We start from the raw sequence: 17,156 nt of genomic DNA, 5'->3' as shown, positions 1-17,156 counted from the left end.
TTGGCGGTTGTACTAATATAGAAAGGAATAAGTACCGAGTGATGGTCGCCGACGTCCGATGGGGACATGGCACAAGAAGAAGGTTGTACTAATGTATCACTAGCTCTTAAGGGGCCCACTGATTAACAGCCCGCCGGACGGTATCGACCTGTCTGTTGTTCGGAACTGTCAAAGTTTTGTTCTGACAGTCCGATACCGTCCGGTGGACTGTTAATCAGTGGGCCCCTTTATAAATCAATGTTCACTGAATTGCATATCGACGTCTTGTTTTATACTGTATTATTGGAGCAGTACCAACATGCACGCAGAGATAACCAACGACACAACAGAACTGAAGACAGTCCCTGCGCCAGAATAGTAACCCAGCTGTTTGGTCACCCTATCCAGTTCTATAAGCCCGTCCATGATTTCCTCATTATTGGGGATAATGTCTTCTGTGGGCAGCAGGAATCCGTAGAAGCCGATGTCTCTTAATTCGAAAAGGTACACGATCGGCACGCCTACGACTCCTTTTACCCAGTCAAAGCTTGACCCAGTCACAGCATCTGAAATTTGTTTTGAATATTCCTATTAGAGAAAGATTCAAAGAAGAAATATTAATTTGACTGATAGTTTTAAAATTTCTAAGCGAATATTTCTATAGATAAAACTTGAAAACAGGTAAACATTCTGGTTGTCAATCTTGTTACAAAACAGCTAATAGCATAATTGGAAGTTCGCAATTTTTTTCGTAAGTACATTTTCAGGTTCATATTGGAATTAATTTCACTAAGGCAACTTACATAAAATTTCTTGGGATGTTCCAACAGTGTAGCGCGTTCCATGCCTAGCCTCCAATTTCTCTGCAGCGCGGATAGCAACTTCAAACTGAAACAGAATAGGTATGTTGATATTTTTGTTGCAATGCAACAGTAGAAATTTCCATATTTGAAAAAATAAATTCTAATACTCCGAAAAATAAATTATTGTACCTACATAAATATACGAATTTACTTAGTAATAGTAATCTTGATAAGGGATTCATTCCATCTAAGCTATTTTCTCAGTTACATCCTTCTCGTCTTAAACCTGAAAGATTTATAACAATCGACCTTTAGATATAAACCAAAAAAAAAACCTCAAGTCAAGTTCAAGTTTCTTCGCGATTGCGATTCCGCGATTCAACTCTTTAGTTCAAGTACTCAACTCAAGTAGTACCTGTAGAAAATGTTTAATTACCATATCACCGTAGTTAGGTGCCTGCAGTACGTCGATGCCGCTCACGTGGCTGTACGGTACTAGAATCATTTGCGAGTATGAGTGGAAGTCCAGGTAGTAGATGAGCTCGCTAGTACGCTGCAGTGTGAGGACGTAGTTGGAGATGGCTTGGGTCTCGAGCTCGGAGGCCGCGGAGGGGCCGGCGTACGTCTGATCACACGGGTTAGCTGAGGCCCCAGTGACTGCAACGTGATACATTGCATCCAGTAAAAAAGCGTGAAAAACCATGTCCTTTTCGTTTTCGTTTGATGATAGAAATAATAAAAAACCGGACAAGTGCGAGTTGATCTCGCCCACCGAAGGTGCCGTTCTTTTTTGTATTAGTTATTATAGCGGCAACAGAAATACATCATCTGTGAAAATAGCTATCACGGTTCGTGAGATACTTTCTGGTGACAGACGGACGGACGGACGGACAGCGGAGTCTTAGTAATAGGGTCCCGTTTTACCCTTTGGGTACGGAACCTTAAAAACGATGAATTTTATTTTTTTCTCTCCTTCACAAAATGGTATACTCACCCATCCATTGGAAGTTAAAGTTCCTGTTCAAGTCAATACCGTTGCCTGCATCAGCATTAGTTCCGCACATGACGTGATTAGCTGTATTTCGGTTTTTCCTCCACATTCGATCCTGGAATTAAGTATTACATTCGTTCACTTATGTTAGGCTTACCAATTATTTAATGGCAATTGAGTCATTAATTTTTGTAATTGTCTCTTATTTATTATAACTTTTGATATTTTATTAGGTAAATTTATACCAAACTTGTGCACATTGTTGCAGTATCTACTAGACAATATTTATTGTTTTATACAACATTTTATCACTTACATCTGTGAAAGTATAAACATATCCATCAGGGTTAGCAACCGGAATAATATGCCACACGAATGTCTCCGCCATACTCCTAACTGCAGGGTCATCACTTGTCAAAAACTCTTTGATGATCCATGTAGCGGTGGCTGGTGCGATCCATTCTCTGGCATGAATGCCTGCTTCAATCATCGCCGTCAATGGCGTTTCGCCTCTCTCACCAGACTTGAAGTCAATGACGATGCCTCTAATCTGACGGCCTTCAAAAGTGTTCCCAATATTGATAGTAGTGACTACATCAGGGTATAGAGTTTCTAGCTCATCCAACCAGTTGTAGATGTTTTCTAAGCCGTAGTATCTGTCCCAAGACATGCTACCCAGTGTACTGCTGCGGGAATTAGCATTGGGGATGGCGGTCTTCAGTTGAGCGTCTATTAAGCTAAAAAGACAAATGATTTTGAGGTTAGGTACGTATACGTATGTTGTTTCTTTTATCAGAAAAATTAGCAATAAATAAGCAATAGCTATTAAACTCAATCTGAAACTTAATCCAGTAGTTTGCTACATTGTTTTCTCTACTTATTCATGTTATAATTAATATTATAGCACCAAAACTAATTTTTGACATTTTACTAACTGCTGTACTAGTTATTTAATGGTTTTTTGTTTTTTATCTTTTCATATTTAATATTTCAACTTCTTTTTTTTGCTTATCTTTAAATATAAACCTAGCATAGATTTAAATATGAATAAGATGTACTTACTCTTGCACATTAGCAATGCTAACCTTCGCGTCAAGATTTACACTTTTGAGGTAACTCGAAAACTCCTCATCTTCAACAGGAGCCACCATGATTCTCACTTCGCTCCCAACTTCATATATCTCCGTCCAGAATTCATAACCGTCTTTCTTCAGATCATTAAGCATTTGCACTTCAGCTTCTGACTTTGGCACAATATTGTAAACTTTGTAGTTTTCATAGCTCACCATTGCATTTGCTACGGCTAAGAGCCCCAAAAGGGCTATTACTTTGAAAACCATTTTAACTCCTTCCGAATACGTGTGATTTGTTTTAATCGCACATATAAATAAAAAGCATTTAGGTCGTGCTTCTTAATGTCGTTATCTGGTTTTATCGTTAATTTTATCATAATAGTAATCTAAGGATTAAGTACTTACTATTTAATGTTGATATGATAGTGTATTGATATTTTATAACCGTTGCACCTACTAATACTTAATATTATGCTATCTCATCGTCATATTAAAGGACATGTAATACCGAGACTGCACTATCCCAGCAAACATTTTTGGTCATTATTTCGATTTTCGGTCGCAAATAGGTGTCTTTATCGGAATATTGACTTAAAATGTTTGCTGCGATGGTATTTACAAATTTACATTTGCCGCCAAGGTGTAATACGTTAAAATAAAAGAAAACTGTTTATCTAAGCCATATTTACATACATATGCCACATAAATGAAAAAAGCTTTTTATGCTTTTATTTCAATGTACCTATTAAAATATAATCGCTTTTTCTACTGATGAACCTGTGAAGACAATGTATATGGAAATGTTATTCAAATAATCTAATTTGTCTTTAGAAATGACTCGAGTTTCTACAAAAAACTGCAAGCAAATATTCGAGTCTTTTAATAACAAATGTAGATTACATTTCACTCAAAGAATTTTATAAAAAAAAAAAATAATTAATTAATTAATAATTTTATTTTATTATTTTTATTTTTTTTCGAATTATAAGTATAAAGATAACGACTAAATGATTGATATAAATTTAATCATATCATGATAAGCAAATTGCTACGATATCATGATAAGTAAGCAGATCGCCGTGGATTTGATATCGTCATCATAGTTAAGTTAGCCAAGGGATTTTCAAATCAATCTACAAACCGTGCAAACTACAGTTTACAACTACAAAGAAGGTTAGAATTATATTAATTAATTCACTTTTGTTTAAAGGGCGTGTAAGTTATTTCAAAAACGTAGTGTTAGTTATTTCAAAAATCACAAATAATGCCTACTAAATAAATTCAAAACACTTTATACTTTGGCCTATTTTTTGCTATTCCCAAAACTAACAAGTATTATAATGTACCAAAATTCACCAAATATCGGACAGATAAAATCATAATATTTCTATAAAATTTTAGTTCACATATGAGTAGGTATTTTCAATGGTTATAAATTAAATAAAAACAAATAAATATTGAATGACGTTTATTATAAAAATAAAAAAGTTAAATATTGTGATTTTTTATAAACAATAATCATGAATAACATGAATACCTACTTAATAGTTTTCCCACGTTTGTTTGTCTGCTTCTCCGCTTAGCTTAGTGACTATAAATGCAATAAAGCTATAATTTGACATAAAATATTATATTATAATATCACACGTAACTGTCGCAGATATAATAAATACAGGTTTCTATCTCAAAAGTCCTTTCAATAGACGGTGATTATAACACCAAATGCCACCAAAAGCATTGACGTCACAACGGTTCCCGCAGAAGACTCCCGCGTGTAAATATTTAGATCTCTAGTCGCTCTGTCCATCTCAAGTAAAGCATCCATGATTTCTAGATTGTTCGGGATTATTTGTTCTGCCGGTAACAGGAAACCATATTCGCCCACATCTCGAAGTTCTATTAGGTAAGATACTGGAACACCGGTGCTCTTAACCCAGTCAAAACTCGTACCGCTCATCAAATCTATGGAGAAAATAAACGCAGTTACATATATACAATAGGGATGTTTTCTGTACTTAAAATAAATTATTTCAAACCATGCACGAAATAAAGCACCAGATAATTATTAGAAAAACATAGATAGCATCTATTTTTAAACACAATTTGTATTTAATAAATCGGATTGAAATATAAAAAGTAGGTGAGTTTACCGTGACGTCATTACATTCGTTTTCATATAAATTCCATATTAGCAAATCGTTTTGACAGTTCTAAAAAAGAAGCTGATTTGACTAGTAGGAATGTAGCCTATTATAGGGTTCTAAAGCAATCGACTTTTACGATAGTAGTTTTTTAACGCAAAACGGTAAAATATTTATTTATGTTATTTAAATGTTCCAGGTATATACAGGAGAAAGGAGGTCAAAAAATTGTTCATACTATTTTTAGGAGCTATATACTGAAGCAGTAAAATTACAATAATATATTTGCACTTCACAAGTAAAAAAAGTTTTGAAAACTCTACATTACTGAATTATCATTACTTATATCTTAGTTAAATTAAGAAACAAGTATCTTGGAGGTATACTTAGTACCTACCTATTATATATTTATTATGTAAATGCAAATATGTAAAGTCAAGATAATCAAGAGTATAGTTTATATCGAAGTTTTAAGCCAACACTAAATATGTATTGCATTTCAAAACACCAAGTTTGCTTAGCTAAAATTTGAAGCGTACGGGACCAAGTATGAACTTTAAGAGAACCGATTTTAACTTTATCCAACTAAAACAACAGTTTATTACGGAATTTGATAAAGTTTCAAAAGATAACTTACACATAACGTCCACTGAAAGACCAACTCTGTATGTAGTGCCGTTCCTGCTTGCTAGTGCGTCAGCCGCTCTCGCAGCTATTTCAAACTAAAATAAAACAAAACTAAATTACCCCCTTATTCATAAAACTTTACAAGCCTCCTTTAGTTTATTTATGTTTTATTGTTTTCTTACAAGTGCATAATGACAGATTAAGATAAACGATTAATAGGTAATTGAGGCTCCAAGCCGCGCGTTTATGTATAACGCCATTAGTAAATACACCTAATGTGTTTACAAACATTTTGTGTTATTTTTCTTTAGCACTTCCTAAAGCCCAAACCAGTTTAAGTAAAGTTAGCGATTTGGACGTGTAAGGCATCATCATATTATTATTTTTGAAGATGTGCAATGCCTTTGGTTATTTTCTTAACTAATATTTTGCAGAAGAACATTATCAAAATCACTTTAAATTCTGAAGATCTACTATAGACTCAAAATTAAAACTAATAATGGTATCAAAACAAGGAACATTATACAAAAAGGTTTAAGAAGTATAACTAACCATGTTAGCATAATCTGGAATCTGCAACACCGAGTTCGAATCCAGATGACTGTACGGTACGACGATCAACTGAGTATAGGAATGGAATGCAATGTAGTAAATGATCTCTCCTTGCTGCCTTAGATTCAGGACATATTGTTGTATGGCTTGAGTCTCAGGCTCTGATGCTGGTGATGGCCCCGGAAAAAGGTTAGAACAGGGATCCTCTGATGTTCCCGCCGCTGAAATTAAAGTTGTAATATTAAAGTTAGATGCAGTTACTTGCAAATACTGTGCTATTTAGCCCTTGTGACTATGATACTCAGTATAATTAAGGATTTATACATAGAAAGGATGGAAGACTTGGAACAAAACTTGATAATCCAATGCATCTGCGAACGATCTCGATCGACTAATAGAAATTCCAATCTGGCTCTAGATTCTGTATAAGTAATAATAGTTGTTTAACTATCCAAAACTGAAGATCATCTTGATTTTGAGCTATTTGAATACCATATTTCTACGTTATGTTATTGTTGTTGCAATGAGGATAGTCTTTCTAAGATAGATTAAACTTACTGTTCCATTCAAACTCGAAGTTTCTATTGAGATCCACGCCGTTGCTCAAGTCATCCTCAACACCGGACGCTGCACAGGACGTGAAATTAACTCTGCTACGGTTCTTTCTCCACAGTCTTCGCTGCAAATATAACAAACCATGAGTCACGAATAATACATATACTTACGGGTGAACTCACTAAATTGAATTAGTGTTTCACAATAAAATAATATTACCATACTACTTACGTCTGTAAAAGTATAAGAGTATCCATCAGGGTTGACAACAGGGAAGATATGCCATTCGAAACTGGTAGCCAAAGCTACAACTTCAGGATCATCGCTCACCAAAAACTCTTTAATTATCCATGTAACAGTTGCTGGTGAAATCCACTCTCTTGCATGAAGCCCACCCTCAAACATACCAATTTTCTTCTCCGTTCTCTCTGGGTGGTAATCAATGATGATTCCTTTGATCTCTCTGCCTTCTACGCTTTGACCAGGCATGACTACTGTTTTCACAATATTTGGGAAAGCCTCTGCTAATTCATCGAGCCAGGAATATATGGTATCTAATGTGTGGTATCTGTCCCATGTGAATGAGAATAATGTATCGGCATTACGTTGATACGTTCTTCTGTTACGACGACTTCCAGATGTCAAAGCGTAATAGGTTAAAAAGCCATTGCTGCCGGTGGTTCCTGTACCACTGCTGCTGCTGCTGCTTGTAGACCCTGGTCTACCACTTACACTACTACCACCACTGGGTCTACCACTGCTGCTACCGCTTCCTTTACGTCTGGAGACCGGAATTATCTGGTCGTCGATGGCTCTGTAATAATTGTCAATAGGAATATAGAATTACTAAAATTATCTTTACCAATATTTCCTACATTATTTTGTTCAATATTTATTAATATTGCTTCTAGTAAATTCAATAGTAACGTCATTAAACTTATTTTTTTAGAAGTTCACATGGAAGCTTGTTGCCTGCCTTTACTTTTATTTTGTATCTTTCATTATTTCCTTTTATTAGGGCGTCAAATAAAAATACATTGTCATTATCTTAAGTCGAGCATAAAATGTATGCTACATAGTTACCTACAAGTTACAACTTATTACAAGCACTATAAACCATTGAAAAAATTGCACAGATACATTATGATATCAAAAACTGGTTAAATCATATGCGTAAAACACTTGAGTTAGACCAAGAAAAGTCTGCAGCGATTTTGATAGCCCACGCAGTGATAACACATACTTACATTTATAAGAACACTAACAAAAACACTAACATACACATACCTTTGCACATCGTCAATCACTAACGTCGCTTCAATATTATCTCTTTCTAGAATTTCAATAAACTCCGCTTCATGTGCTGGCGACACCATGATCTTTACAATTTGGTTTACATCAACACTCTCATCCCAAAACTCTGATACACCACTTATTTTCACTTTGAGCAGACTTTCCACTTCATCGGCTGTTTTGGGAACAACTTTATAAACTTTATAGCCTTCATAGCTTTTCGGTTCAGCGCAAGCTGTTGCGGCTACAAGTAAAACAAATAACAGTAGTTTAAACTCCATGTTTGCAATGGAGAGTGATCGGCATTGCGCCATGAATGCGCATATCGGGCTATCAGTCTGTGAGTTATTTTATTTTATCAAATCCAAGATAAATAATCATATCTTATCATCAGATTTAAGACATTTTTGATTGTATCCGCATTTAATAAGTCTACTAATTAAAATATTGCTGGAATATTAAAGTATATACCTACGTAAAATTAAAAAAACCAACATGCTTAACTCTATACTGTTTGCTTATCTAATAAATAAAAAATCGGTGCATTCATAACATAGAGTTTCTGCGGAAAGAGAAGAGTCGTGAAATGTATTGGGCCTCATACATTCCACGCGGAATATTCCTCATACATTCCACTCTTTCTCTACGGGCTATTTTTTTCCCTACAGGACATTTCGGTAAAAGATATATGAATTTGGAGACGGAAGCCTAGCTTACATTTTCTTCCCACGATGAAAGAAGAGTCTCGAAAATCTTGAAATCAAAGTTTTCGTATGGATGACGATAGATTTCTATTTAAGCGGCATTCTCACGTGCCTGTCGGTCCGACGACGTATCGGCCGCGCGCTGATTCATGCCGCATGCGACGCCGGTACCGGCGATAAATATAATTGTGCCCTGACCCACCCAGGCGGCCGACAAGTGTATAAGGGGCTTTGCACAATATTGGTTGGTTAGATCAATATTGTTATAAAGCCCGTCCACGAAAAAAAGTGGTCGGTGTTACAACGACAAATTAGAAAAAAAACTAAGAAAAACAATTTCATGGGCTATTTAAATTAAAGTTTTATTAGTGTTCTTTAAAATTAATAAACCTCCTGTTTAACAAATTAACACTGGTAAAATGCCCTGACTTTGCTTCGGACTCCTTCCATCAATCTCTGTACATCACTTTCGGTCACCTTTTTACATGTCGTATCCCACATTCTTTTGAACTGTTGCTCATTTGTAGCAATTTTACCACTATTTTTCAATTTTCTTTTCATTATTGCCCAATAATGCTCTACCGGCCGGAGTTCTGGGCAGTTTGGTGGATTTGCTAATTTCGGTACAAAGGAGATATTATTTTCAGTGTACCATTCTAAAACAGATTTGGCATAATGTGAGGACGCTAAATCAGGCCAGAATATGACAGGCTCGGTGTGGTTTCTTATAAACGGCAATAAACGTTTTTTCAAACACTCTTTCGTGTAAATGGATTGGTTAATCGTACCCGTAGTAACAAACGATTTGCTTTTTTGACCACATGTACAGATGGCTTGCCAGACAAGGAATTTTTTTGCAAATTTATCAAGTTTTTTTGTTGTAAATTTTTTATCGGCATTCCCTCTTTGATTTGCCACATAGAACTGCAAACCTGGTGATTGCTTAAAATCTGCTTTCACGTATGTTTCGTCGTCCATCAAAATACAACCAAACTTCGTCAAATATTTTGTATACAACTTTCGAGCCCGGGTTTTACATAATTTATCCTTTGTAGCATCGCGATTAGGAACTGTAGTTGCCTTGTACGATCGTAAACCTGCACGCTGCTTGATTTTTTGGACATACGATTTCGATACCTTACATTTTCTGGCGACGTCACGGACAGAGAGAGTTGGATTCTTCTTAAAATGCTCGATTACTTTTTTTGCCTTAGTTTTATCAGCAGGACCGCGTTTTCTACCCGAACCACCTTTTCTTGAAACAGACAATCTGGACTGATAATTAGCCAATACCTTTTGCACGGTTGACTTCGGAACTTTTAATAATTTGGCTAAGTTTCCTTGCGATATACCGACATTTTGGTTGTAGGTGTACACGATCTTTTTTCGGATGTCCAGTTGGCTAGACGACATTTTATAAATGTTACGAATTTATAAACTCCAAATAGCCCTAAACGATAGTTTATCCTTCCCGCTATTTAACAATCAAAGTGACAGATGTCAGTTGTCTTTTATTTTATATATTTTTTTTATTAAATGCTGACCACTTTTTATCGGGGACAGACCTTATATATTTTTTACAAACAGGTGCGAATCTGTTACCTAAACTGCATAAAAATATTTTCTATAGATAATGTGCAGAGAACTTAGAGCATTTAATAACTGGAGTCGCCTTTAAGAGTTTTCCACTCTACCGTAAAACTTGCACAATTGTGAAAACTTTTGTATGGAAAGACATAGCTATTTGTACGTTACGTACAAATCATGTAGAAATAGCAATACATTTGACGTCCCCTCCCCCGCACAAAATCGACAGACTGTTTCGTACAGAAAATGACAGCCATGACGTCTCCAGTTACTAAATGATCTAAGCCAGAGAGATAATCCCGGCCGGCCGGCGGGGTGTCGGCCGGCTCCCTGACACTGCGGGGTTGCGAACTAATATGGGCCTTGTTGCCTGAATTAAATATCTAAATAAATAAATAAATAAATAATGGGGGCTTCGTTTTGTATGGAAGGACGTTTTCCACTTTTGGACGTTGGACTTACAATTGTAACTATTAGGTACAGGTTACCTATAATGTTTTTGGAATTAGGGCAGGTACAGATGGATTGCAACCCGGCTGCAACTTGTATGCGAACTGTCAGTCAGTTCGACAGTCCGTCTGTATCCGCCCTTATCTACCTTTACATTTATATTTATAATGATAAACAAATTTTTAAAAAAAGTTCAGTCTAAACTCGTCCTTACAAGAACACAGTTGTACGAACAGTCCAGGAAGAAGGCTACATCAACCGTACGCGTCCTCGGATATCGCAACATTATGCACAAATCTTTACCTAGCTAATTTATCTCTTAATTCAAAGCAACAAGGTCCTTAATAGATGAACTGACAAAATTGCGGCGCTTGGGCCTTGTTCGACAGCGTGTACATATTCCGTGCTGCCATGTAATAGTTTCTTTTGAATTATTACCGCGGTGACAAACGGTTGAGTTATCGGATGTATTAAGTATGTACTTCTATTTATATAATTAAAGATACATACTGATTTTAGCGATATACGACCACCGTTGTTGTGTCATAAAGCTGTCCTTGAGATGCTAGTTAGTCGTAGTTTTATGGCAAAGTGTAGAAGCAAAGAGAATTTTAAATAGACGAATATTGTCAAAGTAAATTATGTAGTCAGTACATTTACTGCCATCTTTCGACACAAATATACCTTTGGCCTATCGTCGAGATGGCGATACTTTTTGACATTTAACAAATTTAACTCATATCAGTGAAAAAATAAGGATCAAAGTCAAATGGCGTTCTAAAAGTGTTAATCAGTCGTGTCGTGTCGAAAGATGGCAGTAAATGTACCTACTACATAATTTACTATGTTAATATTCCTCTAGTCTAAATTCTCTTTGGTAAGTATACTAAGGCTATCAAACGAAAGGTGGTCAGGCTACAATGTAATTGTATAGCTATAGATCAGACGCTGGCTTGCTTTCTGGGCCGTTTTTGGTATGTATGTTAGATGACCTGCATGGCCCTTGGTTCATAGGTACAGTCACGTTCACAAATATATTTACGAGTACAAGCCAACTTACAAAAATATATTTAAACGCGTCTAGGAAACTAGCAATAAGGCAATGGTCAGTTCAGATTGGTCAGTTCACTGTACATACTCGTAATAAACTAAAAACACTAACAGTACCTCTCTATTTAAACTAACAACTGACAAAGGCTTAGTTTACATCAGTGTCTTCAGCAAATGTGGCCGAAGCCATGATCTTTAGATAGTTTATTTACTAAATATAATTTTTCCGTGTTTCTTCACCTAACATATCTCAAAGTATTGATTTGTCTGTCATCGTAAATTTTTAAGTAGTTTTATTTTAGATTTATTTAGTTTCAGTTTATAGTGAAGTTTATTTTTAGTTTCAATAATCATATAATTATATTTACTCCGAACATACTATAACTATTGTTCCTGTCCTAATTTACATTTTGAAAAATAAGATTGCACCTACAGTCTGCGCGAAAAGAGAAGAGTCGTGGAATGTATTGGATCCCATCTAGCTACACAAACTCTACATATGTGTAAATATCTTCGTGCTCTTTGTAAACTCTTCATAATGCCGTGCCTGTGTAGACTGTGGCGAAAACTTACGTGCGCTTACAAAAGATAATCTCAATATTAATAAAATATTTCAACGTCTTCATTACCAAGTCCGCGGGTGCGTTACAAAAGCAGATCTCATTCTATAGCGTTGTGTAGGAACAAAATAATTTACGATCGGTAGGGAACCGCTTAATCAGCGTTCGGCTCATTGTTAACCCGCGCAGCTCGGATAATGGCGCTATTGTCTCTTAGTATCGCGATAAATGTTTGGTGCAAGCTACAGGACGCGGGGCGAACTTGGCAACCACTGGCTTACCTCATGGTTACAACTGGGTACCTTTACCTAGAGGGCGCAAAGCAAAGCAGGTCAATTAGATCCAACGGTAAAGGCCTGTGCACACCGGCATGCGTGTGCGTGATATGCACGTGCGCGTGCGGCGTTGTAGTATACAGATCCTTATGAGAGACGGCACACCGCTTACGTGACGTGTGCGTGTGCGGCTCCAACATTCACGCACGCGCACGAGCACGTCACGCACACGCAAGCCGGTGTGCACAGGCCATAAATGTTTGGAGCAAGCTACAAGACGCAGGGCGGGCGTAGATCTTGGTTACCACTGATTTACGTCATGGTTACAATTAAGTACCGTCGAGTTCATAAATATGTATACATTTTTTCACCTTAATCCATTGCAATAAGGTGAAAAAATGTATACATATTTATGAACTCCACTGTACCTTAACCTAAACGGTGTACTTAAAGAAAAACAGATCAATTAGGTCCAGCGATAAATTTTTGATGCAAGCTAAAGGACAAGACGAAGGGCGGCCGTAGAACGTGGAGACCGTTTTTAGGGTTCCGTACCCAAAGGGCAAAACGAGACCCTATTACTAAGACTCCGCTGTCCGTCTGTCACCAGGCTGTATCTCACGAACCATGATAGCTATAGACAGTTGACATTTTCACAGATGATGTATTTCTGTTGCCGCTATAACAACAAATACTAAAAATTACGAAACCCTCGGTGGGCGAGTCCGACTCGCACTTGTCCGGTTTTATTTTGTAGCTTTTGTAAAGATGTCGTTAAGACTATAAGGTGGTGGTACTTGTGCTCGACGCGGTGCCAGTACATATGTCACCTTGAAACTTAATTCATTGTCAATAGAGGTGACAGCAGGGTGTCATCTATTGGGCATTAGCATGCCGAGCACTAGTACCACCTTTCTAACCTTCCTTCCAACCGACAACATTTGAAACTTGCATGTATCCAGTAAAGTACGCCCTTGCGCATTGTGTGTGCCACAATGTGCAAGGCCTCCAATCGCGATAACTCCGACATCGCTCTCGCCCCACACCCGCTTGTATTCCCCAATTGATAAGTTGTTGATAACGCCGCGGACTTATAATAAATCCTGCAAGCGGCCTTCTGGGCCTAGTATGAAGGCTAGTTTCCCGTTCGGTTTGTAAGGTTAGATGGTATTCGCGTTTGTAAAAACAAGTGCTTTAGCTATTTCTAGAGATTATAGTAGCCTGAACTTCATCAGAATACTGTTACTGAGACAAAAAAATTAAACGTCGCAGTCTTCAAATGATTTCACATGAAACTAAAAGGCAACATATAAAAAACTCGCTATGACAATATAGGCAACAATTCATCTGCTTTTATACGTCCTGCATAGCCCCAAGTGACATTTTTGATTGAAGAAATGTCACTTTTGACACTGACAGATCAGGTCCATAACTAATCGAGATCTAATTCATTACCTGTTTGTAACATCAGAATGGGCCCGCTTTTTTCCTAAGGTCTAAGAAAAGAAGTGCAACACGAATATTTGGGTAAATAGGGGAAAGTAAACTGCAGCAAACTTTAAGGGAGGGATTTCTTTAAATGGGGGTTCATTATTATTATTTACGTATTATTATTTTTTCCGTTTGCGCGTATTATATTTATACCTTATATTGCACCAAACCTACTTCCTCTATAGAGATAACTTTTCATACCGCAGCCACTTGTTCCCCAACCGATAAGTTCGTATCCTTATTAAACTTCGACGCTGCAGTTGACACTGTTAATCAGCTACACTAAAATTGAAGCAACACGGTGTATACTCTGAAACATACACTTGGAAAACTTGCGTGTTAAACTCTTGTTCATTTGTTAACAGCATTCTTCGATGGTTGTACAAATGTACATGTTGCTCGACAAATTCCACATTTTTCTTTCGAACGGTGTCAATATGAAAGTTTACCATCAGAGGCCCAGTGCATTCAATAGACAATCAGCCCGCACTGCGTTATCATGACATTCATGACTGAATAAAACTATCGACTTTTTTTATCAAACGTTGTAAACGTTGTTGTTGTGTTGTTGTTGTTATTGTGTTGTTGTTGTTGTTGGTGTGTTTTAAAACGTGTTGTTTTGTGTTGTGTGTATCAAAAGTTTCGTTTCCCGATGCTAATCCAATCTTAGTAAAGTGAATCGTGGTCCAGAAAAGTAAGCATTACGTCTTTGCACTGCGTATAATCGTATATCGATAAAAACACGTGCTTAAGGAATTTTAAAATGGTTTTTAAATGCATCTGAATTTTCTGCATACGTTATCATTATACCTATAGAAGGCCTGGCCCTCTGTTGTTGCAGCATTCTCCATTCCAGCCTATTGGGCTGTCGTTTTCACTTTCTGCAGGCGTATTATGGATGGTTTTATCCACGTGATAAAATAACTGTCACTTTTTAACACCACGGGATAGACAGTGACGGATACCGTTTTATTACGCTGTCACGTAGACAAAAACGACCATCATATCCGTGCCGGTATGAGTGGCTATAAAGCACCATTCTTTCATCATTCCGCATTCATAAAAATCCTAATCGTCTGTAAGTAAAATTGTATCATCTAAATAAGCAAAAAATAATTTACGTAAACCCAAATGTACAACAGACTCTTTTTCAGCAGTCATTCGCATAAAAATGTAACTGCTTATTCATTCATTACATTTCTTTATCCTCGTGACTTTTATGTTATTATCCCAAGTCTGAATTTTTACCCGACTACGGCAACGCAAAAGGAGGGTTATGATTTTGACCGGTATGTATGTGGGTATGTATGTATGTATGTATGTATGTTCATCTGTTCCCTCATAACTTCTAAAGTACTTATTATAATTTAATAAACGATGTGTCATTCGAATCGTCTTACTCGTCCGCTGGTTATAGGCTATATGGCGTCACAAAAAAATGAACACTGCGCCCTATAGAGGTCATAAAGTCACGAACCAAAAAACTAAAATTAAGTAATGATGATGTGTTATACATCATTGGAAAGAGCTCAATTAGCACATTTCAAATATGTAAATATTGTTAGCGTTTGCACCCAGCTTTGCTTGCATGCGCCAGATAAAACATTAAAATTTCGGTTAGGTGATTCGAACTATGAATCTACAAGCGCTCTGGATTCTATCCGCGTGTTACGCGACTACGGCGATACAAGAAGGTTTTTGCAAAAGAAATTTGTTTGGCCGCTATACATGGTGTTTTTTTTAATGTCCTGCAACATTTTATAACGTGAATAGGTATAGAAGTCCTGATCAGCAAAAATGTATGAAACAGTCAATTTTTTTACAAGATACGTACGCGTTCCGAAGCCGGGCGCCTTCGGCGCCCTCATACTAAAATTGTCGGGCGTAGCCCGACGTACGCGTTCCAATACTAAAAGAGTCGGGCGTAGCTCGACATACGCGTTCCAAAGCCGGGCGCCTTCGGCGCCCTCATACTAAAAGAGTCGGGCGGAGCCCGACGTACGCGTTCAAAAGCCGGGCGCTTTCGGCGCCCTCATACTAAACGTGTCGGGCGTAGCCCGACGTACGCGTTCCAATACTAAAAGAGTCTGGCGTAGCTCGACATACGCGTTCCAAAGCCGGGCGCCTTCGGCGCCCTCATACTAAAAGAGTCGGGCGGAGCCCGACGTACGCGTTGCAAAGCCGGGCGCCTTCGGCGCCCTCATACTAAAAGTGTCGGGCGTAGCCCGACGTACGCGTTCCAAAGCCGGGCACCTTCGGCGCCCTCATACTAAAAGAGTCGGGCGGAGCCCGACGTACGCGTTTCAAAGCCGGGCGCCTTCGGCGCCCTCATACTAAAAGAGTCGGGCGGAGCCCGACGTACGCGTTCCAAAGCCGGGCGCCTGCGGCGCCCTCATACTAAATGAGTCGGGCGGAGCCCGACGCACGCGTTGCAAAGCCGGGGGCCTTCGGCGCCCTCATACTAAAAGTGTCGGGCGTAGCCCGACGTACGCGTTCCAAAGCCGGGCGCCTTCGGCGCCGTCATACTAAAAGAGTCGGGCGTAGCCCGACATACGCGTTCCAAAGCCGGCGCCCTCATACTAAAAGTGTCGAGCGTAACTCGGACGTACGCGTTCCAAAGCCGGGCGCCCTCATACTAAAAGAGTCGGGCGTAGCCCGACGTACGCGTTCCAAAGACGGCCGCCATCGGCGCCCTCATAGGCACTAAAGGAGTCGGGCGTAGCCCGAGATAGGCGGCGCTCTGCGTGCATTTCTGTACTGAGGACGCCCTCGCAAAAGTAATATAAAGTGACTTCAAAAAGTTAGTAACGAAATCATGACCACAAAATTAATTAAATAAAATTAAGTTCAAAAACTAAAACCCGACTACTGCAAATCGCGCTCTAAAAAGTATGAAACAAGATAGAATTCTTATCTAAAATTATCAAGCAGGAAATATTATAAATGTTACCATTTTTTTTTATATAAAATACAACGTAATATAATTTACTGATTTTTTTATATATTTGCAGAGATTCAGAGGATC

The 17,156-nt window shown here is 37.9% G+C and overlaps 2 protein-coding genes and 1 long non-coding RNA gene across 3 annotated transcripts in view; 1 reads left to right on the top strand and 2 right to left on the bottom strand.

The window, feature by feature from the left end:
- Positions 1-244: 244 nt before the first annotated feature.
- On the bottom strand, positions 245-3,172 carry LOC134673052 (zinc carboxypeptidase-like). Its single transcript, XM_063530990.1, has 6 exons — positions 2,836-3,172; positions 2,090-2,510; positions 1,777-1,888; positions 1,219-1,439; positions 783-867; positions 245-545 (listed from the first exon to the last, which is right to left on the bottom strand). The coding sequence occupies exons 1-6, from the start codon at positions 3,111-3,113 to the stop codon at positions 280-282; spliced, it is 1,383 nt and encodes a 460-aa protein (XP_063387060.1). The 5' UTR covers positions 3,114-3,172; the 3' UTR covers positions 245-279.
- Positions 3,173-4,515: 1,343 nt separating this feature from the next.
- Positions 4,516-8,319, bottom strand: LOC134673051 (zinc carboxypeptidase-like). The gene is made up of 6 exons (XM_063530989.1): positions 8,009-8,319; positions 6,953-7,535; positions 6,725-6,845; positions 6,167-6,387; positions 5,625-5,709; positions 4,516-4,808 (listed from the first exon to the last, which is right to left on the bottom strand). The coding sequence occupies exons 1-6, from the start codon at positions 8,293-8,295 to the stop codon at positions 4,543-4,545; spliced, it is 1,563 nt and encodes a 520-aa protein (XP_063387059.1). The 5' UTR covers positions 8,296-8,319; the 3' UTR covers positions 4,516-4,542.
- A 4,869-nt stretch (positions 8,320-13,188) lies between these two features.
- The window catches only part of LOC134673335 (uncharacterized), a 288,987-nt gene continuing 285,019 nt past the window's right edge, over positions 13,189-17,156 (top strand). The window contains exon 1 of the long non-coding RNA XR_010099463.1: positions 13,189-13,253. This is a non-coding gene — a long non-coding RNA (uncharacterized LOC134673335). The remainder of the gene's footprint in view (positions 13,254-17,156) is intronic.

This window comes from Cydia fagiglandana, chromosome 18, assembly GCF_963556715.1.
Source record: "Cydia fagiglandana chromosome 18, ilCydFagi1.1, whole genome shotgun sequence".
In the NCBI taxonomy this organism is placed as follows: Eukaryota; Metazoa; Arthropoda; class Insecta; order Lepidoptera; family Tortricidae; genus Cydia; species Cydia fagiglandana.
This window is presented reverse-complemented; position numbering and strand designations above follow the sequence as displayed.